We start from the raw sequence: 25,501 nt of genomic DNA, 5'->3' as shown, positions 1-25,501 counted from the left end.
ATACGCTTTTTAACCGTTACACCTCCCTAAAACCACAGTGCTTTCTTTTAGAAAGCGAACAGATATTTATTTTAATTTAACTTCAGGTGTAAACTCTTCTCTCATTGTCTTTTGAAGAACAAACATAAAGAACACAATTTGCTTAGTTTTTAAATACATTTTTCCCCCTCACAATTTATTTAAGCAGACAGAAAAAAGGGAACATCACACACTCCACTAACCATCCCTTTCCCCTCCTCCACTCGTTGTTTCCTTCAGCAGTATAGGGGGACTGAGCAAAGGATTTTGGGTAGGCCATTTCATGTATACCCTAATAAAACATTATTTAAAATAACAACAGCAAACAATCCCAGCTAGGGAGGGTAATTTCCTTGTATAAATAATACAAATCATAATTATTAATACATATACGTATATATATATATATAGTGTTTGTATGTTGGTGTGTGTGCCCGTGCATGTTTGGATGTAGATCGCAATCTTTCCTGTAGTGCTGACTGATTCACGGTGGTCCCCTGCTTTCCCTGTTCAGGTCAAGTGGCAGACGTCGTACCCTTTCACACATTCACTATTTTCACTCCGCCTCCTCCGCACTCCTCAGTCCTTCTCTTTTCTTTAGTCAAGAGATACTTTGTGAGAGAAAAAGTCAACAAAAGCGCTAAAAACAGTTCATTGTAGCATCCATTTTAAGTTAAAACTCAACCGTACTCACAGACCGAACATTGCCTGTTCTCTCTTTCTCGCTGGGCAAGAACTAGAGTGGTAGGATCTGAAACCCCCCTCTCTCTCCATCTTGGTACAGTCCAGTGTTCTCCACTCCAACTCTCTTGCTTTGTCTCCCAAATACTGTATACCTCCTCCCTCCCTTCCCTTCTCCAACCCACATTCTGCTTTCCAAATGACACCCAATTCTCCATATAGGCCCTGGGGAATTGTAGTGCTCTATGTAGGGAATAGGGTAATATTTTGGACGCGGCCCCCTCCTCCCTCATCAGGCTTTGGTGCTGAGGGTCAGCAGGTCGATGAAGGAGTTGAAGAGGGTCTCCAGCCAGTCCTGGTTGGCCATACACTGCTGCACCACCTCCTCCTGCCCAGGGTCCTCCGCTGCCTGCTCTATACTGTCCGTCTGGGGGGGGGGGGGGGGGGGATAGAGAAAGAGAATAGAATAGTTTATTATCCTCCAAGAAAGACATTCGATTATTTTGCTATTGAAATTCACTTGCTTATTTACAGTATATATACAAAAGTATGTGGCTCTTCAAATTAGTGGATTCGGCTATTTCAGCCACACCCGTTGCTGACAGGTGTATAAAATCGAGCACACAGCCAGGCAATCTCCATAGACAAACATTGGCAGTAGAATGGCCTTACTGAAGCGTTCCAAACTGCCTCTGGAAGCAAAGTCAGCACAAGAACTGTTCGAGCAGCCGCACAAAAGCCTAGGATCACCATGCGCAATGCCAAGTGTCGGCTGGAGTGGTGTAAAGCTCGCCGCCATTGGCCTCTGGAGCAGTGGAAACGCGTTTTCTGGAGTGATTCATGGAGTGAATCACGCTTCACCATATGGCAGTCCGACTGACAAATCTGGGTTTGGCAGATGCCAGTAGAACGCTACCTGCCCCAATGCATAGCGCCAATTGTAATGTTTGGTGGAGGAGGAATAATGGTCTGGGGCTGTTTTTCATTGTTTGGGCTAGGTTCCAGTGAAGGGAAATCTTAACGCTCAGCATACAATGACATTCTAGACGATTCTGTGCTTCAAACTTTGTGGCAACAGTTTGGGGAAGGCCCTTTCCTGTTTCAGCATGACAATGCTGCCATGCACAAAGCGAGATTTATACCGAAATTGTTTATTGAGATCGGTTTGGAAGAACTTGACTGGCCTGCACAGAGCCCTGACAACATCGAACACCTTTGAATTGAATTGGAACGCCGACTGCCCAACATCAGTGCCCGACCGCACAAATGCTCTTGTGGCTGAATGGAAGCAAGTCCCCGCAGCAATGTTCCAACATCTAGTAGAAAGCCTTCCCAGAAGAGTGGAGGCCCATGATTTTGGAATGAGATGTTAGACGAGCAGGTGTCCACATACTTTTGGTCATATAGTGTATTTTACCGTACTTCAAAACCTTTATTCTCAATTCAATCTATTTACCACTTTATTCAGTCTTCAAGGCCAGAGTATAGACATGTTGAATATACATCTAACATGAATTGATGTTATGCAAGTCAAATATCCACTCTAGGATGGATAATAGAGTGATTCTTCCCACGTCACCCCGCTCCTCCGCACACTCCACTGGCTTCCAGTTGAGGCTTGCATCTACTACAAGACCATTGTGCTTGCCTACAGAGCTGTGAGGGGAACGGCACCTCCTTACCTTCAGGCTCTGATCAGACCAAACGAGGGCACTACATTTATCCACCTCTGGCCTGCTAGCTCCCCTACCTCTACGGAAGCACAGTTCCCGCTCAGCCCAGTCAAAGCTATTTGCTGCTCTGGCACCCCAATGGTGGAACAAGCTCCCCCACGACGCCAGGACAGCGGAGTCACTGACCACCTTCCGGAGACACTTGAAACCCTACCTCTTTAAGGAATACCTGGAATAGTATAAAAGTAATCCTTCTTCCCCCACCCCACATAAAAAAAAATATACAAATAATAATAATAATAAGTGGTTGTCCTACTTGCTATCATAAGTTGAATGCACCAATTTGTAAGTCGCTCTGGATAAGAGCGTCTGCTAAATGATGTAAATGTAAATGTAATTATTTGTACACAAGCACAACACAGCCACCCACAAACGACAGCCAACCTTTCACAACAAAAGGACTAAATACATAAATGCTCCATTTGAATGATTCTTACCACCACGGAAACCGAGAGCGAGAGAGAGACGGGAAGACAGTAGAGAAGAACAACAACGCCGTAGAGGAAAGAGAAGGGTGTTGGGAAGGTCAGTGTTGTGAAAAGCGATTGTGCTGCTTACCTCCTTCTTGCAGTTCAGGAAGGTGTGATACTTGTAGTGGTGGAGGGAATGATACAGGCGATAGACACGACACGTCTCTGTGGACAGCTTGAGGTCCTGAGGGGAAAAAGGGATGGAGGAAATCATTTATTAGGGAATCTCCCCGGGTTCTCTTGGACTGAGGTAGAATAGGGAAAAGTCTACTATGTATTCACCCTTCACATACTTTCAGAGGACCACTAAAAATACAAGTACACTTGAACAACGCTAAAAGAAGAAACAGCCTCGTCGAGAACCAGGTTTCCCTGATCGGGAAGCCTGGTGAAGTCTATGGCCGAAAGTGGCTAAAAAAGGGGTGGAGACCCGGTGTAAATCAGTGACGCCATGCAAAACGTCAAACCGATCAAATGCATTGCTTGGGCGGCGCTTAGCACGCACCAGCACCAATCAAACACAAACAAACACATCAAATCAATCAAATGCTTTGCTTGGGCGGGGCTTAACACGCAGCACTCCTTCAACGGCCATGTGGAGGGAGGGTTCTTGAAATGTCAAATCCCTAAAGATGTAGCCGCTGGAAGCCGGCGGACCATTCAAACCGTTTCGGCTTATACAAAATTCTCCAGACCTCCAAAGGACGTGACAACAAGATTTTTGGAGGTCTGGCTACGCGAGACTAGAAGAAACGAGACGACGCAAGTGTAAAGAAGGACGGCGGCATGGTTTGGCTTTGTTTGCACCATCGGGATCGAGTTAAAACCACTGAGATACAAGTTAATGTACAAAACAAAGTGACTAACCAGACTTTATTAATCCAGTTCTTGTGAGACAGAATTGTCTCTTCTACTCGGCTTCCACAACACACAGGCACAATTTTTCGAGGCTAGGGTTAGCCACAGTGCAGCAGATTGGATACATTGGTGTCAGCGGTGGGATACTAAAGTCAAGGAGTTCATGACCGGATGTGGTTCACGCACCTGCTGTTTGGGCGTGGTGCTCTTCTTGACGCGGTTGAGGGTTTTACGGTTGTAGCACTCACCGCCGAGGTGCACTTTGACCGCTCCAGAGTCCAGGGGGTCCGCCGTCATTTTGGGGAACATATGCAGAGTCTCCTAAAGAGGAAAAATATAAAGACGGAGGGAGCGAAGGGGTGAGGGAGAAGTAGTAATTTCAACTGTTTTAAAGCTTTCACTTGTCAATATGATAGTGAGAAAGTTGAATGGAGATATGGTAAAACTCGAAACACAACAGGTACTTTTCATAGTTAGGTATCACATCAGGTATCAGCATTTCTACAACTAAACAGACAGACGTACCTGGTGTTGGCCACTCATGTTGACTCTCCTTAACAGTCTCCTCTTTTGTTCGTTGAGGAGGCTGTCAATCTTCCTCATGGGTGGGAGGTACAACTCGTCTGGGGGCCAGAGAGGGAGGGACATAGAGTCCTTATGACTTATCTCATGACATCGTTCTTCCTTAATCCTACTCTCATTCACTTCTTTTTGATCAATACTCTTTCTCTCACACCCAGGGTTGGGGTAAATTCCCTTTGAATTCAGTCAATTCACAAAGTAAACTGAAATTCTAATTCCAAATTATCATAGAGAAGCATTGAGAAAAATGTAATTTCAGTTTACTTCTTGAATTGACTGAATTGAAATTGATTTGACCCCAAACCTGATCACATCATCACCCACTCGTCTGCTCACACCACGACCCCATCCCTCTCACCGTCTGTGTCCTCCAGGGCTTGAATCATGTCGGGGTCAAGTGCTGTACTGACCAGCATCTCTATGTAACTCCTGAACATCTCCCTCATGGCTCGACTGTTCACCCCCCCTCTCACTGGGGCTACAGGGGAGAGACAGAGAGACACAGAGAGAGAGAGACACAGAGAGAGACAGAGAGAGCGAGCGAGAGAGAGAATATGTCACTGAGTGGGTTTGAACCTGGGGCTCCAGTGCGTCACAAGACTTAACTCTCTGAATTATAGCCATGGCATTATATATAAATATACATACCAAAATTGCATTAACACACAGTTACACACACAAACATACACAGTCCCTCACCTTGGTCCTCACTGGGCCCATCGGGGGAGGAGTCTGAGTCAGAGGGGACTTCCTTCAGCCACTTCTTCCTCTTCTTGGGTGGAGGCTCTGCCTTCACGGGCCTCGCCCTCGACGGGCGCTCTGTCTTCTTCTCTCCTCCTCCCCTCTTCTCCTCCCTCACTCTCTTTCGGTCCTCTTCACTGCTCCTTCTCTCCACCTTCTCCTGAGGTGGCCTCTTCTCTTTTTCTTCTCTCTCCTTCTTCTCCTTCTCTCGCTGTCTCTCCTTTTCCCTCTCTCGCTCCTTTTCTTTTTCCCTCCTCTCCCTCTCTTTCTGCTCTCTCTCTTTCTGCTTCCTCTCTTTCTGCTTCCTCTCTTTTTGCTCCTTCTCTTTCTGCTCCTTCTCTTTCTGCTCCTTCTCTTTCTGCTCCTTCTCTTTCTGCTCCTTCTCTTGCTGCTCCTTCTCTTTCTGCTCCCTCTCTTTTTGCTCCCTCTCTTTCTGCTCTCTCTCTTTCTGCTCTCTCTCTTTCTGCTCTCTCTCTTTCTGCTCTCTCTCTTTCTGCTTCCTCTCTTTTTGCTCCCTCTCTTTCTGCTCCTTCTCTTTCTGCTCCCTCTCTTTCTGCTCCTTCTCTTTCTCCTTCCGCTCCCTCTCATCGCGCTCCAATCGGGGTGGAGTTTGACTGAGGGCAGGGGGAGGTGGCTTGGGGAGCGATGGGAGTGATTGACGCCTGTCAAGGTACACAGAAATGAGTAATTTTGCAGGATATTGCTTACAGTTACACCTATCTAATAATTTCAGATCTACACAAGTGAATGGGGGTAGGGCTACGGTTCTACATGGGGTTGGGCACGTATGAATCAAGACCCAGAGGAGTACGGCAAACACGCAGGGACAAACAGCACAAACCTACCTCAACATGAGTCCAGGTCTGTGCCAGGGTTTCCGTGAGCACACACGGACATAATCCTTTTTATTGAAATTCTCCAGGAACTTGACATAGAGACGTTGGTACCGCATCTTGGCATCGCCAAAGTAGCCCAGATACTGAGAGAGAGAGAGAGAGAAAGGGAGAGAAATATGTATAGAGAGATAATCATTTGAGTCATTATAAACAAACAATGTGTAGCTTCAAAATATATGTACAGCTAACATGACAATCTCATGCTGGATTGTAAATCCTTGCATCCATCGCTGGATTGTACTTTAAGATTAAAGAGCATGAGAGAGTCTCCTGTCTTAAAGGGGATGTGAGTAACTCACGTTGCTAGTGGCACAGAACTGCCTCTGTCCGTCTTTGATCTCGGGGCTGAACTTCTGCAGCAGGGCTTTCTGCACTCTCCAGATGGGCGGTGGCTCACGGCCGGTCTGCAGGGCCATCTGCAGAGACAAAGAGAGTGTGTACAGTGCCTACAGAAAGTATTCATACCCTTTGACCTATTATACATTTTGTTGTGTTACAGACTGAATTCAATATAGCTTAAATAGATCTTTCTTCTCACCCATCTACACGCAATACCCCATAATGACAAAGTGGAAACATGTTTTTAGAAATGTTTGCAAATGTATTGAAAATGAAATACAGGAATTTCTCATTTACATAAGTATTCACACCCAAATCAAATCAAATCAAATCACATTTTATTTGTCACATACACGTGTTTAGCAGATGTTATTGCGGGTGTAGCAAAATGCTTGTGCTTCTAGCTCTGACAGTGCAGTAATATCTAACAAGTAATATCGAACAATTTCACAACATATGCCCAATACACACAAATCTAAGTAAGGAATGGAATTAAGAATATATACATATACGGACAAGCAATGACAGAGCGGCATGGACTAAGATACAGTAGAATATTATAGAATATAATGCAGTATATACATATGAGATGAGTAATGCAAGATACGTAAACATTATTAAAGTGACTAGTGTTCCATTTCTTAAAGTGGCCAGTGATTTCAATAGGCAGCAGCAGCCTCTAATGTGCTAGTGATGGCTATTTAACAGTCTGATGGCCTTGAGATAGAAGCTGTTTTTCATTCTCTCAGTCCCAGCTTTGATGCACCTGTACTGACCTCGCCTTCTGGATGATAGCGGGGTGAACAGGCAGTGGCTCGGGTGGTTGATGTCCTTGATGATCTTTTTGGCCTTCCTGTGACATCGGGTGCTCTAGGTGTCCTATGTGATGAGTTGGGCAGACCGCACCACCCTCTGGAGAGCCCTGCGGTTGCGGGCGGTGCAGTTGCCGTACTAAGCGGTGATACAACCCGACAGGATGCTCTCAATTGTGCATCTGTAAAGGTTTGTGAGAGTTTTAGGTGCCAAGCCAAATTTCTTCAGCCTCCTGAGTTTGAAGAGGCTCTGTTACGCCTTCTTCACCACACTGTCTGCGTGGGTGGACCATTTCAGTTTGTCAGTGATGTGTACGCCAATGAAACTTTCCACCTTCTCCACTGCGGTCCCGTCGATGTGGATAGGGGGGGTGCACCCTCTGCTGTTTCCTGAAGTCCACAATCATCTCCTTTGTTTTGTTGACGTTGAGTGAGCTGTTATTTTCCTGGCAACACACTCCCAGAGCCCTCACCTCCTCCCTGTAGGCGGTCTCGTCATTGTTGGTAATCAAGCCTACTATTGCTGTGTCGTCTGCAAACTTGATGATTGAGATGGAGGCGTGCTTGGCCACGCAGTCATGGGTGAACAGGGAGTACAGGAGGGGGCTGAGCACGCACCCTTGTGGGGCCCCAGTGTTGAGGATCAGCGAAGTGGAGATGTTGTTTCCTACATTCACCACCTGGGGGCGGCCAGTCAGGAAGTCCAGGACCCAGTTGCACAGGGCGGGGTTCAGACCCAGGGCCTCGAGCTTAATGATGAGCTTGGAGGGTACTATGGTGTTGAATGCTGAGCTATAGTCAATGAACAGCATTCTTACATAGGTATTCCTCTTGTCCAGATGGGATAGGGCAGTGTGATGGCAATTGCATCGGCGGTAAGTAAATTGAAGTGGGTCTAGGGTGACAGGTAAGATAGAGGTGATATGATCCTTGACTAGTCTCTCAAAGCACTCCATGATGACAGAGGTGAGTGCTACCCCTGAGTCAATACACGTTAGAATCACCTTTGGCAGCTATTACAGCTGTGAGCCTCTAAGAGCTTTGCACACCTGGATTGTACAATATTTGCACATTATTATTTTTTAACTTATTCAAGCTCTGTCAAGTTGGTTGTTGATCATTGCTAGACTGCCATTTTCAAGTCTTGCCATAGATTGTCAAGCCGATTTAAGTCAAAACTGTAACTAGCCCCTCAGGAACATTCAATGTCGTCTTGGTAAGTAACTCCAGTGTATATTTGGCCTTGTGTTTTAGGTGATTGTCCTGCTGAAAGGTGAATTTGTCTCCCAGTGTCTGGTGGAAAGCAGACTGAACCAGGTTTTCCTCTAGAATTTTCCCTGTGCTTAGCTCTATTCCGTTTATTTTATCCCCAAAAAAACTCCCTTGCCAATGACAACCATACCCATAACATGATGCAGTCACCACCACCCAAACATAACGCTTAGTATTCATTTCTTTGCCACATTTTTTGTAGTTTTACTTTAGTGCCTTATTGCAAACAGGATGCATGTTTTGGAATATTTGTATTATGTACAGGCTTCCTTCTTTTCACTCTGTCATTTAGGTTAGTATTGTGGAGTAACTACAATGTTGTTGATCCATCCTCAGTTTTCTCCTAGCACAGCCATTAAACTCTGTAACTGTTTTAAAGTCACCATTGTCCTCATGGTGAAATCCCTGAGCAGTTTCCTTCCTCTCCGGCAACTGAGTTAGGAAGAACACCTGTATCTTTGTAGTGACTGGGTGTATTGATACACCATCCAAAGTGTAATTATCCTCTGGGGAGGGGCGGGATTGTTTTAACATGGTCATGCCATGGATCATTTAGCTATTTGATTTTGAATTTTAAGACCCCTTTTGTATTATTTGATAAAATATTGAACTTGGCCTTTACTACTATAGCCCATAGAAACGCATTGAAAATCACGTTCATAAATGGCAAATAAATAGTCAAAAAATAAAGAATAAAGAATAACGTTTTGAAGTGTCTGTCCTATATCTATGAGATATAAGCTCAGGAAATACATAAGTTTTATTAATTTTTTACACATATTTAACCCCTTATTTTTATTGGCACAAAACTACCTCCATACTTCCATTCATTTACCTTCAGATGAGTCCTGTGACACTTGTGGGGGTCGTAGAGCAAAACTGATATTAGTTTGTTGCCCAAACGGTTGGACGCTACAGACAGAAGTTGTCACATCAGCGTTACCGACTTCAGACAAGAGCGGCTCGGACGCTACAGACGTTTTCGTGAGAAGACCGATTTTCGGGATGTCTCTTGGTCTGACAAACACCGCTGTAGCTCGGCCACCTTCCACCGCAGATGCGGAAGGCCGACATAGTCGGACGCGGTGGACTGATTTCTCTAGCTTAAACTGAAGGATTTTGATGGGGATTTTTTTATTATGTTACTTAGATTGACGCACGGGTGCGTCTCTTAAGGACTAATAACTTCACCATGCTCAAAGGGATATTCAATGTTGTAGTTTTTTTACCCATCTACCAATAGGTGCCCTTCTTTGCGAGGCATTGGAAAATCTCCCTGGTCTTTGTGGTTGAATCTGTGTTTGAAATTCACTGTTAAACTGAGGGACTTTACAGATAATTGTATGTGCGGGGTACAGAGATGAGGTAGTTATTCAAAATCATGTTAAACACTATTATTGTACACAGTCCATGCAACTTATTATGTGACTTGTTAAGCACATTTGTAGGCTTGCCATAACAAAGGGGTTGAATACTTATTGACTCAAGACATTTCAGCTTTTCATTTTTTATTAGTTTGTAAAAAATTCTAAAAACATGATCCCACTTTGATATTATGGGGTATTGTGTGTAGGCCAGTGACCCAAAATCTAAATGTAATACATTTTAAATGCAGGCTGTAACACAACAAAATGTGGAAAAAGTCAAGGAATGTGAATACTTTCTGAAGGCATTGTAAGTGTGTGTGAGAAGACAAGACATACCACCCCCCACAGTGAATGCCAGAAGCCCTCACCTTAAGCGTTCCAATGTCCTCAGTCCGCACCACAAACTCGTCCCTCTCCCGGAAGATGCCCTCGCCGCCACTCTCGCTGTCCTCCTCCTCGCTCTCTCCAGCGATGGCCGCATTGTCCTGCTTTTTGGCCAGGTGCAGAGAGGTGATCTTGGGGGCTGGCGCATCCTCAGGGGTCGGGGGTGAGGGTGGGGAAGAGGAGGGCGAGGAGGAAGGCTGGGCCAGCTCTGGAGCATCCGAAAGGGGAGGGGAGGAGGAGGAGGGAGGGGGGGTAGTGGAGGGGGGCATTGCAGGGGAAGGGGAGGGTGGAGAGGGAAGATTCGGGGGAGAGGAGCTGGGGGGAGGAGAGGCGGAGGGGTTGTGGTGGGGGGACGGCTGCTGTTGCTCCTCTTCATCATCCACATGCTGGAAGGGCAGAGGGGAGGGTGGGGAGAGGGGTGGGGGAGGTAGGGGGGACGGGGAGGAAGAAGTGAGAGGGGACGGGGAGAGGGATGGGGGAGAGGGGGGTGCGGGGGCGAGGGGCGGCCCGGATGGAGAATCTGGGGAGGGGTTCAGAGTATATTACATCTTTGGAAATGAACTACTGTTTGTCAGACCATTTCAGAATATCTGAGATTGTAGGCTACTCACCTTCCACTTTAGGAGCATCCAGCATCTCAAACTCAGGCTCTCTCTCCTCCCCTTCCTCCTCCTCTTCCCTCTCCTCTACCTCTTCCTCCACACCCCCGCGCTCTACATTCTCATCTTCCTTTACCCTCTCCTCCTTCTCCATCTCCTCCTCTTCCTCCATCTCCACTTGTTGTTCGTCCTCTCCGTCCATTCCATTCAGTCCAACCTGTTCTGGGGACGGTGTATTTGGCTGTGCGTTGGCCTGCGTGTTGTGAAGTTGCATGTGTGTCGCCACGGCATCGTCCTGCTCCTCCAGATCGGCCAAGTCCTCCTGCGTTTGGGCCACGAGTGGCGGCGTTGGTGGCAGCGATGGGCTCTGGGGCGGAGATGGGCTGGGTGGGGGTGGGGCCACGGCTGCAGCCAGCGAATGGGGCGTGTCGTAAAGGGCAGATATTGCAGAGGATATGCTCTTCTGCAGGTCCTGGTTCTTACTGACAGAGTCCTCCTCCTCGTCGGAGGAGAAGGACGGCAGCGTCTCCAGGTTCCTCTTCAGCTCGTCCTCCAGACGCTTGCAGGGGCTCAGCCCATCCTCGCCCTCGCTACTGTCCCCAAACGGAGGGGGTGGAGGAGGGGGCGGTGGAGGGGGAGTTGGGGACAGGGGCAGGATCCTACCCTTCAGGGAGGAAGAGTCTGTGGTTTCAGCTCCTTCCACCGGCCCTCCGAGGTCTTGTGGTCCACCAGGTCCAGATTCAGGCTGCTTCTTCCCCGTCTTGAGGAAGTCCAGGAAGGAGGCCATGAAATTAGACTTCAGCTCCGGGGGCTTGTCCTCCGTCTAAGAGGAGGGGAGAGAGGAGATGAGGAGAGGAGAAAAGAGAGGGGAAAGCAAAGGTGAGGTGCAGATAAGACAGGGGAGGAAAGGTGAGGTGCAGATAAGACAGGGGAGGAAAGGTGAGGTGCAGATAAGACAGGGGAGGAAAGGTGAGGTGCAGATAAGACAGGGGAGGAAAGGTGAGGTGCAGATAAGACAGGGGAGGAAAGGTGAGGTGCAGATAAGACAGGGGAGGAAAGGTGAGGTGCAGATAAGACAGGGGAGGAAAGGTGAGGTGCAGATAAGACAGGGGAGGAAAGAAATAACAAGAAAAGGAATGGCAGGAGAAATAATGAGGAAAAGGTGTGAATGGGAAAAGAGAGAGAAAAAAAAAAGGGGTATATAGGTGAGAGATTTTTAAATATTATTATAATAAAGCTTGGACAGAAACCAATGGTAATATCTCCCTAAATGGTATATAACTGTATTTTTCCATGCTTCGTGTTGGGGTTTAGAAACCTTTCTCTTCCTCTGAATAGAGGTAGTTCATCTTACCAACAGCAGGGGGGATCTGAGGGTGGTAAGAAAATATAATTGGGTAACTGTGGCAACGGCTACCCTGGCAACAGCCTTCTCTTTCCTCTCCCTTTCTCTCTGTTTTATTGTCAGTCAGAGAGGCTGGCTGTCAATCACCTCAGACTCACGTCTCCACATCGCCCTCTATAGGCTGCCGATATGCACACACACACACAGAGCCTTACACACAACCTCACACACACAGCTCTATGTAGATACACACACACACATTCACACACCTCTAATGCATCTTCAAAGCACAGCCAAATGGTGAAGTCATCTGTTTTGGCTGTCCTGACAGTTTTTTTTTCTCAATCACTTTGGCACATTTTTCAGATGTAAGTGGTATCTCTCTGGGCACACTGCGTCATTTCAACGTGGATAATTGGCAAATATTTGGTTGAGACGTTGATCAATGAGATTACAACCTATATTCACCCACTCAAAAAAAAGCCAAAAGTTTTCCAATGTGTTATCACTATGCTTTCAACCACCTAAAAGCACAACCAAATTAACCAAAACAATGTCCGATTTTTGGTTTAGTTGTCATCCAAATGTCTATCACTGCGCTTTCAACCATATAAATGCACAGCAAAGTTCAAATGGGAATACAAAGTCAGATATTTTGTTCATTTATACAATAGATTATTAATGTGATATCCCTGTGCTTCATCTAATAGCAGAACCAAATGACCTGGATTGCAGTTGAGATTACATTAAAAGTACAAGGTGCAAGTGATTAATGCCGCTCGAGATTCTGCAGAGATTATTACAGCAGTTGTGAAGATCTCCACAGACCTGCGATGACCTATGCATGCTATCTTGAACATGCACGCTTTATATGATTACAGTAGAAATGTTAAGTTACAGTAACATCAAAATGTGACCATGGATGTGTTACTCATATTATTGTATTTCGAAAGTGATATTGAATTGTGTTTGGTTGTCAATGCAACCAAATATCAACATTTGAAGAAGATTTTGATCTTCTGCTTGGACTGGCTTTAATTCCTGTTTGTCTACAAATTAATAATTTATATGTTGGATTCACGTCTCCACCTCAACCAAAAATCTAAGTTATAGAATAGGACTAAATCAAATCAAACTTTAAATGGGGGGGTGGGGTGGGGGGCAATGCAAATAGTCTGGGTAGCCATTTGATTAGCTGTTCAGGAATCTTATGGCTTGGGGGTAGAAGCTGTTTAGAAGCCTCTTGGACCTAGACTTGGCGCTCCGGTACCACTTGCTGTGCGGTAGCAGAGAGAACAGTCTATGGCTGGAGTCTTATTTTTAGTCATTTAGCAGACGCTCTTATCCAGAGCGACTTACAGGAGCAATTAGGGTTAAGTGCCTTGCTCAAGGGCACATCGACAGATTTTTCACCTAGTCGGCTCGGGGATTAGAACCAGTGACCTTTCGGTTAATGGCACAAAGCTCTTAACCACTAAGCTACCTGCGCCCCACACACCATTGCGTTCTCTTTTGTCTTTCCCCGACTTCACTGTGAAGCTTAAAATATAACTTGTGGAGCCCTGTACCCCCCTACCCACAAACTCTAACTACACATATAAACTTTCCTTTGGATGTTTGTGTTCCAGTCGACGTTAGCCCACCACTGTTCTGACTGGGGTAGGGCCTGTCCTGCAGCCTTCTTGCCTGGCGAGTTACCCAGCGCTGAAGGGATCTCTGAGTTATGTGACTTGAGTAGTGAATTATAGATGATACTGTGGGTTATTAGGAGGTGTAGCTAGGGACGGATTGAGGTTTCTCACCGTGTTGGAGAGCTTCTTCATGACAGCCCAGGCCTCTGGGGTGAGCTGCTCATCCATGTCCCTCTCCCACGTCATCTGTGGTGGACACAAAGCAAAGACATTAATCATATGTTCAAAAAAGCTAAACCCATATTCAATCAAAAGCAGTGTCCGGCCCACTTGTTTCATGGGGTAACATTTACATGTACATTTATTTGGCATATCGGCACTGCTGTCTGCTACAAGAGAGGTTGAATGAATGATTAAATTGAAAAATCTGTCGATGTGCCCTTAAGCAAGGCACTTAACCCTAATTGCTCCTGTAAGTCGCTCTGGATAAGAGCGTCTGCTAAATGACTAAAATGTCAAAATGTCAAATGTCAATGAATTGATTGATTGACTTTGCATTGTTGTCTAGTTGAAGTTATATTCCATGTTCTATAGAGTGACGTGAGGAAACCGGTCACCGCTGTTTTGGCTGTTCAACACGCTTCAATCAATATGGACATCTGAACACACTTGATTAAGACAAAACAACAGTCTTTGTTGCACCACTGTTAAAATGTATCATCTCATCAATTAAACTTACTGCATTATGTTCTAAAGGCATTACAGTCAATTGATACCCGTATATTTTTGCAATTACAACCGCTTTACAATGAGTAAAAGGCAAGTGATGAGAGTTAGGGAGGGATTGAATTAGATGGGGGATTCCGCTCCTCACCCCCCTACCCCTGCAAATCGCACAGAAATCCACACTGTTCATTTCATTGGCCACTTTCCTGTGTCCACACTCTCCCTGTTGCTGAGGCAACAGCCGCCATCTTACTTTTACCATGACCAACCAGCAGACATCAACAGATGGGAATCCAGAACATCAAACTCACACAAAAAGACTCCATCTTATCTATCTCTAGGCCAACATAAGAAATCCATTCAAAAGCCCTACCCACCCCCCACACCTAATTTCAAACATGGCTGCTGCTACACTGTAACGCTCAGACTACAATCACATATTGATAGAGGATGAGGTGACTAAGTGCTTTGAGCACCTGGAAAAGGGCAATGTAAAGGTTAGGAAAATGTGGCATTATATGTACCATCTTAATGACTTCCTATGAGATTCCAACCATTATCATACAAATACAGAATATAAATATACAGTGCCTTTAGAAAGTATTCACACCCCTTGACTTTTTCCATATTTTATTGTGTTACAGCCTGAATTTTAAATTGATTCAATTGAGATTTTGTGTCACTGGCCTACACACAATACCCATAATGTCAAAGTGGAATTATGTTTTTAGAAATGTTTGCAAAATAATAAAAAATCTAAAGCTGAAATGTCTTGAGTCAATAAGTATTTAACCCCTTTGTTATGGCAAGCCTAAATACTGCAAGTCCAGGACTACAAATTTGCTTAACAAGTCACATAAGAAGTTGCTTGTACTCACTCTGTGTGAAATAATAGTTTTTAACATGAGTTGGAATTACTACCTCATCTCTGTACCCCACACATACAATTATCTGTAAGGTCCCTCAGTCGAGCAGTGAATTTCAAACACAGATTCAACCACAAAGACCAGGGAGGTTTTCCAATGCCTCGCAAAGAAGGGCACCTATTGGTAGCAGAAATATTTCAGTTTTCTTTGCAAAATGTTTGTCCGTTTTTAATTTCCCCTCAGAAAGAGAGACAAGTGATCCCTCCCTCCCAGGCTGGTGTGTATAAAGTGACAGGAAAGAGGAGAAAACTCTCAGGTTTGGTCACACACCACGGAGCGTCAATCCCCAAAACTTAGCATAGTAAAAGTATTACTGATTTGATGTGATTCACCCCCCACCCCAACCCTTTTTATAAGGTAAATAAAAGGACAATTCCTACACCATGTGCATGACAGACGGATTTACACTTCAAACACCTTTGTCGTTCCCAGAGACGAAGCCCAAATTCCCCACTTTGAAGTGAGAAGCTCTGCCGAACATGAATAATTAAAAATATATATCAGGTACACCCACTAATGAGAAGGAATCTCTTCCTAAACCTCAGAAACTGTAGCTACAGTGCATAACAACAAATCAACAATGAAGGACTGATCAGTGAGTTCAGTAGAAAAAAAACAAAGAAAAAAAAAAACATAATTGCTGATTAAATATTCAAAAATGTTATCTTGGTTGTTGTTTTTTCGTAATGCATCACTACTGATTCTCTGAAACTATCCCTTAGTGTCCTATAGGAGAGAGGCCTACATATCCCCCTTGACCAGAGATGTACATGTAGTGGTAAATAAGTTGGGGTAAAGCTGAACACTGGTCAAAATTACAGATGGTGAGTGACGTAAACACTAACGCAAACAAAAATAACGTAATAGGTACTATTTACCAAATACAAAGGTGAGTAAATGATATTCATGCAACTCCCTGCCCTTTCCCTTTAAATAGGTCCGGATGTCAGAAGAGGTTCATGGGAAAAATGTCCCTAAACAGCAGGTATAATCCAAATAATGCAAAGGCAGATGCACTCACCTCCTGGGCTTGAGCTTTCTGCTTCATCTTCTCCTGGCTCCTGGTCATGTTCATGTCCATCCCAGCGGTGGGTCCAGGACTCAGGCCCAGGGAGGGGGCCGAGCCCACTGACCCGTCAGAGAGAACCGGGTCGGTGCTGGACAGGGAGTCTGTCCTCAGCAAGGAGTCCGAGGGAGACATAGAGGGGATAGGCAGCTTGATCTGAGAGATGTAAAGAGGGGATGGAGGAGAGTGAGGGGTGGAGGGAAAAGAGGGAAAGAGCCAGATGGAGAGAAGGAGGAATGAGGAATGGCGAGGGAAAAAGAAAGGGATAGTTGAAGTGAGGGGTATAGGAATAGAGGAAGAGAAAATGCAGAGAGAAAGAGAGTTAGTGGGGTAAGAGACGAAATAACACAACTGATTATTTCCAAATAATGTTGATTATTCAGAAAGGATTCACACCCCTTGACTTTTTGAAAATGTTGTTGTGTTACAGGCTGAATTTAAAATGGATTAAATTGAAATGTTGTGTCACTGGCCTACACACAATACCCCATAATGTCAAAGTGGAATTATGTTTTTAGACACTTTTACATATTAATAAAAAATGAAAAGCTGAAATGTCTTGAGTCAATAAGTATTCAACCCCTTTGTTATGGCAAGCCTAAATAAGTTCAGGAGTAAAAATGGGCTTAACAAGTCACATAATAAGTTGCATGGACACAACACATCACAGAGTACCACTCTTCATATTTTCAATCATGGTGGTGGCTGCATCATGTTATGGGTATGTTTGTCATCGGCAAGGACTAGGAGCTTTTTTTGGGATAAAAAGAAACGGACTAGAGCTAAGCACGGAGGAAAACCTGGTTCAGTCTGCTTTCCAACAGACATTGGGAGACAAATTCACCTTTCAGCAGGACAATAACCTAAAACACAAGGCCAAATATACACTGGAGTTGCTTACCATTGAAAATATATGGCAAGACTTGAAAATGGCTGTCTAGCAACCAACTTGACAGAGCTTGAAGAATTTTTAAAAGAATAATCAGCAAATATTGTACAGTCCTGGTGTGACTTACCCAGAAAGAATCACAGCTGTAATCGCTGCCAGAGGTGTATGTAACATGTATTGTGAATACTTAAGTAAATGAGATATTTCTGTATTTAATTTTCAATACATTTGCAAAAAAAATTGATTTTTTTCCTTCTCAATTTTACATTTTGGGGGCATTTGATCCATTTTGAATTCAGGCTGTAACACAACAAAATGTGTAATATGTCAACGGGTATGAATACTTTGAAGGCTGTAAACATCTTGATTCTATGTTTAGCGGAGATCTTCTGTGTATAAAAAGTGACGAGGAAGGGCAAAAAAGCATCTAACGAGGCACTTAGCCGTTCTGATAAATAACAAGCGTTTTCAAGTGCAGTAACAATGGTTTTGGGAAAAAGCTCAGAGATTTAACAATGCGCCTACGAAGGTTCTAACAATGAACTTAGCCTTAAGTTGCTTTTGGGACACCGGGCCCTGGTAAGATCTATCCTTATTTCATTGTCTTGCTGTTGGATCATTCTGATTTTTGCTTATTATTTTGGATTTGTTGCTTTTGGGACTAACCATGTACTTTAATTGTAGGACGAAGACATTTGCTTGACTAAAACAAAAACTCGATTTAGCATTTTCATTTGTGATTCATTGGTGATTATTTTGGTTTGCTTAGATTCTCTATGCCAGCTGATTCAATTGTGAATACACAATTGTTTCCATGACAAATTCGTGACTTACATTATTTTTCTATTAGCGGCATTGAGTTTACAGCTAGCTTACCGTTATAAAACAATCGTAAATACCTGGTACTAAATGGTGCAAAACACAGCAAATCTAGCATTTGTCAATGAGAGCAGTGCAATGGTTTGGGGTCACTGTAGTGCTTCCGCCAAGGTTAGAGGCCAAAGTGGCAATCCCTGTCCCTGCACACACACACACACACACACACACACACACACACACACAAGCACCTGCTCCTCCACTGCGGCGTATGATTCTTGTTTTTTTTGGGATCAAAATAAACGGAATAGAGCTAAGCACAGGCAAAATTCTAGAGGAAAACCTGGTTCAGTCTGCTTTCCACCAGACACTGGGAGATGAATTCACCTTTCAGCAGGACAATAACCAAAAACAAAAGGCCAAATATACACTGGAGTTGCTTACCTTAATAATAATAATAATAATAATAATATGCCATTTAGCAGACGCTGTTTATCCAAAGCGACTTACAGTCATGCGTGCATAAATTTTTGTGTATGGGTGGTCCCGGGGATCGAACCCACTACCCTGGCGTTACAAGCGCCGTGCTCTACCAGCTGAGCTACAGAGGACCACCTTGACGACATTGAATGTTCCTGAGTGGCTACTTACAGTTTTGACTTAAACCGGCTTGAAAATCTATGGCAAGACTTGAAAATGGCTGTCTAGCAATGATCAACAACCAACTTGACAGAGCTTGAAGAATTGCAAAAATAATAATATGCAAATATTGTACAATCCAGGTGTGCAAAGCTCTTAAGAGACTTTCCCAGAAAGAATCACAGCTGTAATCGTTGCCAAAGGTGATTTTAACATTTATTGACTCAGGGGTGTGAATACTGATGTAAATTAGATATGTCTGTATTTCATTTTCAATACATTTGCTAAGATTTCTAAAAACAGGTTTTCACTTTGTCATTATGGGGTATTGCGTGGAGATCGGTGAGAAAAAAATAACATTTAATCCATTTTGAATTCAGGCTTTAACACAACTAAATGTGGAATAGGTCAAGGGGTATGAATACTTTCTGAAGGCACTGTAATCTTTACGGAGTCCATACAACTCGCTATCAAAACATGATATCACTCTGCTCATGTCTCCCTTACCTTGATAGGCTTGAAAGGTTTCTGGTGCTGTGGTTGTTGTTGTTGTTGTTGATGAAGATGTTGTAGGTGCTGCTGCTGTTGCTGCTGTTGATGTTGAGGCTGTAGATTCTGCTGCTGTTTGAGGTGATGGTGTTGGTGCTGCTGTTGTTGAAAGTGCTGTTGTTGGTGGAACTGCTGTTGTTGTTGTTGATATTGGAGGTCGGGTACTTTGTCTCGGTGCAGCTCTATCATCCCTTCCTCCTTCCTGCCACGCCCCCTACCCCGCCCACGACCCCTGCGGGTCTCCCCGCCTACATTTCCCATCAGCCCCCTACAGTAGGGCGGCTCCGGGAGCGGGCGAATGCGAGGGCGCCCTCTGGGCCGAGGCGGCCCCTCGCGTTTGGGTTTGGTCGGTTTCCTGCCCCTCTTCTTGGGCCCGTCGTGGGGTAGGAGCTGGGGAGGGGGGCCAAGGGAGGGGTAGCCGGACGGGTGGCAGAAGTCCAGGTCGCCCATCAGAGGGCTGAGGGAGCCCACCCCAGAGGCCCCTCCTCCTCCCGCCTTCCTGCAGCTGGACACCAGGTCGGGGAGGAGGTCAGGGAGCCGCCGGCTGTTCAGGCGGATGTCAGCGGGAACATCAGCCTTGTCCTCGTCGTCCTCGAACTCGTACTCCTGGGCGTAGTTCTTCTTGGCCTGCAGCTGCGGGTCGCGGCGCTGCTTCAGCAGGTGGAAGGAGCTGGTCTTCAGCAGCTTCTTGGGTCGGGAGGAGCAGAAGATGGGCGACGTCAGCCCGGCCAGACTGGAACCTCCGCCCACGCCCGTACCCCCAATCATCTTGTTGGCGGAGCCGTCCCCAGGAACTCCCCCTGGACCCCCCAAGCCAAGGCCCGGGGTCTGGGACTGGATGAGGCCGAGCTGCTCTGTGTTCACAGTGGAGGGGAGCTCGTGGGTTTTCAGGGAGTCCAGGTCCAGATGCATGGTGCTGTTTTCTGTTTCCGTGAGGCCGTGGCAATACCCATACCCATGGTCGCCATGGTGACCCATCATGTCATAGCCACCTCCTCCATCACTGGTCTTGACGTCCTCCATGCTGTCTGGTCCCTGTCCACGTGCCTCAGACATACCTTCTTGCACCCCTTGGCCTGCCCCGGGACCCCCGGCGCAGCTTGACTTGGAGTAGTCGTCAGAGCAGAACATATCCTCCATACCGGGGAAGAAGGAGCGATCCTCATCCTGTAAGAGGGAGTCTGGGAAACAGATGGAGGTCAGAGGCACAAACCTTTGCTGCTGCTGCTGGCCTTGGTTCTGTCCCGCTTTCCCCACGGGGCTCACCGTGTCAAACTGGTGCTCTTTGAGCTGGTCCAACTGGGATTGGCAGAGCTGGGGCTCCTGGTCCCTCTGATGGGGCGGAGGCTGCTGCTGGGGCCCTGCGTTGGTCGCCAGGTGGTGGGAGTGGGGGTGGGCATGGGTGTGCGGGAGGGGGTGGTGCGGGTGGGTCTGCTGTTGGTGATGGACGTGGGGGTGGTGTGGGTTGAGGTGGTGCAGGTGGGAGGGCGTGGTTATGCCCAGATCTGGCTCGGAGAGGAAGTCGTGAAGCTTGGAGGCAGTTTGTTGGGAGTGGTGATGAGATGGCAGCCTGTGCTGCTGCTGTTGTTGTCTGTGTCCGTCACTACTGCCCCCATCTCCTCCCCCCACCCCACTTCTCTCCACGGCCCCTCCACTGTCTCTGCTGTTGGCCCGAGACAGGGTGTGCTCCAGCATGTCCAGCGGAGATACCGAGTTCTGGCTGGCTTGGTTCTGGCCGTAGTGGGCCTCCATAGCCTGGGACTGGAGTTGGAGCTGCAGCTGGGATTGAGAATGGGGCTGGGGATCCACCCTCGCTTGTCCCCCAGGCTCTGCCTCTCCACCTGCCCCCATCATGGCCTGCTGACTCATGGAGTGCTGCTGCTGCTGAGAAGCAGCTTGCTGGGTGTCCATCTTGTTGCAGGTAGTGTGGGACAGTACAGACTGGAGCATGTGGGCAGAGGGAGGCTGCTGGGGCTGGTTTGGGGGGGAGTCCATGAGGGAAAGGGAGGACTGGGACTGTCGGGGCTGCTGCTGCAGTTCGGGTGTCTTCCGCAGGTATGGCAGCTCGGACGGGTCGGGAGGCTTTTTGAGCTCCATATGAGGGTGGCCGTGGGAGTGGGGGTGGGCGTGTTGGGAGTGCTGGGTGTGTGAGGGGGCCTGCGAGGGATGGTGGGGGTGCTGGGAGTGAGGGTGTTGGGCGTAAGGGTCGCCCCTGCCGTAGTGCACCACTGAGCCGAGGGTGTCGTGTTGGTGCGGATAGGGGACGTGAGGGTTGGCGTGGGAGAGGGAGTCTGCCCCCCCTCTTCCTCCACTGGCCCCTGCTCCAGACAGCCCTCGTTCGTTCTTGGCCTGCTGCTGCTGCTGTTTCTTCAGAGACATCTCCAACTGGCTCTCCAGGCCACCTCCGCTGACGTTACCTGCAGTACCGGGGCCCGTGCTGTTGGTGGCGCTGTTGGTGCGGATGACGCTCTGGAGGTGGTAGCGCTCCTCAGAGGCCTTATTCAGGTCGTAGGCCAGACCTTTGCCCGCATCCCTGGCTTGAGGGATGGACTGGGGCGGCTGCTGCTGGGAGTGGTGCTGGGACGGGTGGGGCGCAGGGCTCTGGGCATGCAGCAAGTGCTGGATCAGGAAGTCATCGTCATCCTCCTCGTCTTGAGAGCGCTCCACTCCCAGCATGTCGGTGTCTGGCTTGGGCTTGGGGGTGGTGGGGTGGTAGGACTGAGGCTGGGGGCCTCGGGTGTCGGGGTAGCCCTGCGGAGAGGAGAGGAAGGCAGGGGAGAGGACGGAGGAGAGGTATTTGTTCCCCCCGGCTCCCCCGGGGGACTGGGCAGGGCGGCTGGGAGCAGGAGAGTGCAGCCCAGGTCGAATGATGCCAGAGTTGCTGGAGGGAGAAGGGATGGAGTCAGGGAGGTGGTATGAGCTGCTACCACCTGATCCTGCGCCCCCACCTCCTGATCCACCTCCACCTCCACCAGCCCCAGACCCTGCCCCGCTGCCGGCTGACCCTCCACCCCCTCCAGACCCCAGGAGGGCAGGGGAGTGCCTTGGGCCACCGTACCCCAACGAGGGACTGCCCGCTCCCCCAAGGGAGGTAGGCAGCGAGCCGTATCCTGAGTCCGTCCCGTAGACCACCTCGGCAGAGAAGGAGCGGCCTCCTGGCCCTAGTCCTCCATACCCTTTCCCAGAACCCCCAGGACCAGAGGTCAGATCCTGGGCCTGGGGGGAGTTGAAGCCCCCATAGGGCTGGTGGGAGGGAAGGTGTGAGGGAGGGGGCTGGCTGGGGGAGTAGGACTGGGACTGCTGCTGGGGAGGTGTCTGTCCAGGGAGGCCTGCGGTGGGCTTGACGGGGGCCACAGGGGAGCCGTATGCTGACAGGCAGGGTTTAGGAGGAGGCTGCTGGGCCGGGGCGGAGGAGACTGGAGGGGGAGGTGGGGGAGGGGGCGCAGACTGAGTTGGGGGCTGCTGTCTGGAGGGGGCCGACGAGGAGCTGGAGGAAGGGTTAGGGTTGGAGTTTGAGGAGGACGAGGAGGTGGAGGAGGCTGAGGGCGGGGTGTGGGGGGTTCGGGATGACGAGGAGCCCGAGGAAGAGTAGCCGCTACTGGAGCTGGAGTTCTTAGCCCCCTTCCCTAGACCTCCACCTGACGAGGAGGCAGCTGAGGAGGTATACGGGGTCTGGATGATGGGGCGGTACACTTGATCTGACCGGGGGGAGGGTTTGGGGTCTGCTGAAGGGCTCTGCTCCCCCAGCGGGCTGCAGGACACCCCTCCATGCCGGTGGTGGGAGATCTGCTGGTAACCCGATGCCCCACAGCTAAGGTATTGCTGCAGGGGGTGGGGGGCTGAGGAGGAGAGCTGCGACTGAGCCGGAGAGGAGCGCTGGTAGTGCTTGATCACGCTGTCCTGCCGGGGGATGGCCCTCTCCTGGGATGGCTGGGGCGGCGGCGGGGCGGGTGCCGATGAGAACACAGAGGCGTTGTACAACTGGGAGGACTGGTCCTGGAGCTGGGAGGACAGCAGGTTAAACTGGGGAGGGGGTAGGTGGCGGCCTGACGAAGAGGAGGTTGTTTGCGGCGGCCCTGTGGGGTCCTGCGACCCACGGTAGGCGGCACCCTGTGAGGAGAGTAAGCGGTCGAAGCCCAGGCTGGACTGGGAGGGAGTCTTGATGTGCAGCAGGGGGTCATGGGGGGACAGGAGGCCGTTGGACGTGGGGCTGAAGGTGGGGGAGTCCTGGAGGGAGAGCGAGGCGCCAGGGAAGGACCGCCCAGAGAAGGAGGCTGGGTGCTGGTAGGCCGAGAGGGAGGAGGAGGGGAAGGAGCCAGACCCGATGAAGAGCTCTGGCTGAGTGTGCATCGCTATGGGAAATGGAGATAGAGAGAAAGACAAGTAACAGAGGTTATTAGAAATGTGCTGCTGTCTTTCATAACACTCAGAAAATTATGAACACAATCAGTTGTACTTGAACATGACTCATGACTGGCTCCTGCACTCACCAGTCTGCCAGGAGGGTGTTCGGAACTGGGAGAGGAGGGAGGAGGCTGAGGGGGGCGGCTGCCGACCCTGGGACTCCAGTGCTGAAATCAGGTTCATGACAGATGGGTCTGGACCAGAGGGACTGGCATGGTGTAACCCAGTATCAAACAGCCCAGATAACCCTAGAGGACATAGACACAAAAGCATTTACTCAACCACGCACATTTATCTGTTTATAATGACTCATATAAACAAAAGTCTAATCTAAACAAAAAAACTTCGATAGAGAGAAAAATGCTCCCTGACTGTGTGTATAGGATAGGACAATATTGTATTGTAATAACAGGTATACTAAAATTCTATATTGACAACCTTTTGGCATCATGCAGAGACCTCAATTTTACATTTGAATCAAAGTTTATATTAGCCCGGCCCCTTACCTAGACTCCGCCCAGCCCCCCATGCCCCGCCCTGTCCAGAGCTGCCAGGATGGTGATTGGTTGCGTAGCCCTGCAGAGGGTGGGGGGTGCCATAAGCCTGGCGATGGAGCAGCTCTGAGTCCGGATGGGAAGACCTAGAACTCCCATACACCAGGCTGAGGAAAGAAATTAGAAATTGCATTATACTTTTCTATCGGGGTTATCTAAATCCTGGTATCGAGATCTGCAGTACAGCTGTTTTTCTTTTCTCTTTGGTAGATAATTGATTGATGAATGTAGCCTAATTGATTGGCCAGAGAGTCCACTCACTTAGTGTCTCAGGTCTGAATCTTTCTCTGATTATAGGGTGAATGTATGTAATGTTGTCTCAGGCAACATTGACTTTATATTTATTTTCAATCGTCAAATAGCCCTTCAATCAATCAATCATGAAAACCAGAAGTGCTGCAGACTTGATACATCCGAATTGGGATACTCATGTTGTATACCAGGGGTATTCAAATCTTACTCTATGAAGTCCAGAGTACTGCTGGTTTTATGTTCTACCTGATTGCATTGACCTGATGTCAGGTCTAAATCAGTCCCTAATTACTAGGAGAAGAACAAAAAAAATCGTAAAACAGACTGAGGTCAAGATTTCAATTTGAGTCAATAAATCACAGAGTCAATAAATCAAAGTTTGGGCATGGACATGAAGTCACCAGTGTTATGCATAAAGAAAGGTATTATTAACTGTTTACTGTGGTTCTATTTTTGAACGATAACCATGGCCTTTTATCAATTAGATTTGCTTACCTCATGCGTCCTCTCTCCTCTGTCCTCTCTCGCCTCCTTTTGAAAAAGGTCAAAGGTAATTGAGGAGAGGCGGCGAGGAGAGGGAAAGTGGACGAAAATGGCTGTATGAAATTAGACTCTCCTTCTCCAATCGCGCGTCATCAGGCAAATTACGTTTACAGGGTGGAATCCCAAATTAAATGTATAAACTGATAAAAACAATTAAGCTAGTGCAATACCTTTTATAGATAAAAAGATAAGTAGCATATTGTTTTTAAATGTTTGCATGCTTTTATCCTTCGATAAAAAATTGCTGATTCAAAGGGGGTGGGGCAGATTTCAAAACTCTTCCGTGAAGGACTCAGGTAGGATACACTTGTGCTTCCTCGCCAAAAGGAGGCCATCAAGGAGGGGAGAATTATCCTATGTTTGCCTACTAACGAATTTACACACTCCTCCGGGTCACGGAGGAGAGAGG

At 47.6% G+C, this 25,501-nt stretch overlaps 1 protein-coding gene across 1 annotated transcript in view; it reads right to left on the bottom strand.

Moving 5' to 3' along the window:
• Positions 1-991: 991 nt before the first annotated feature.
• prr12b (proline rich 12b) overlaps positions 992-25,501 on the bottom strand; it is a gene marked incomplete at both ends in the record, with an annotated part of 28,653 nt that continues 4,143 nt past the window's right edge. The window contains 17 exons of the mRNA XM_084145464.1: positions 992-1,126; positions 2,991-3,086; positions 3,947-4,081; positions 4,286-4,383; positions 4,701-4,820; positions 5,042-5,493; positions 5,596-5,745; positions 5,929-6,062; positions 6,279-6,395; positions 10,138-10,673; positions 10,765-10,816; positions 10,889-11,575; positions 13,900-13,974; positions 16,402-16,602; positions 19,298-23,691; positions 23,830-23,991; positions 24,250-24,404. Of these exons, the coding sequence (XP_084001590.1) occupies positions 992-1,126; positions 2,991-3,086; positions 3,947-4,081; positions 4,286-4,383; positions 4,701-4,820; positions 5,042-5,493; positions 5,596-5,745; positions 5,929-6,062; positions 6,279-6,395; positions 10,138-10,673; positions 10,765-10,816; positions 10,889-11,575; positions 13,900-13,974; positions 16,402-16,602; positions 19,298-23,691; positions 23,830-23,991; positions 24,250-24,404 (7,699 nt within the window). The remainder of the gene's footprint in view (positions 1,127-2,990; positions 3,087-3,946; positions 4,082-4,285; positions 4,384-4,700; positions 4,821-5,041; positions 5,494-5,595; positions 5,746-5,928; positions 6,063-6,278; positions 6,396-10,137; positions 10,674-10,764; positions 10,817-10,888; positions 11,576-13,899; positions 13,975-16,401; positions 16,603-19,297; positions 23,692-23,829; positions 23,992-24,249; positions 24,405-25,501) is intronic.

This window comes from Coregonus lavaretus (assembly GCF_964263955.1).
Source record: "Coregonus lavaretus genome assembly, chromosome: 28".
NCBI lineage: Eukaryota > Metazoa > Chordata > Actinopteri > Salmoniformes > Salmonidae > Coregonus > Coregonus lavaretus.
The sequence above is the reverse complement of the archived record's forward strand: the minus strand, read 5'-3'. Positions and strand labels throughout refer to the sequence as shown.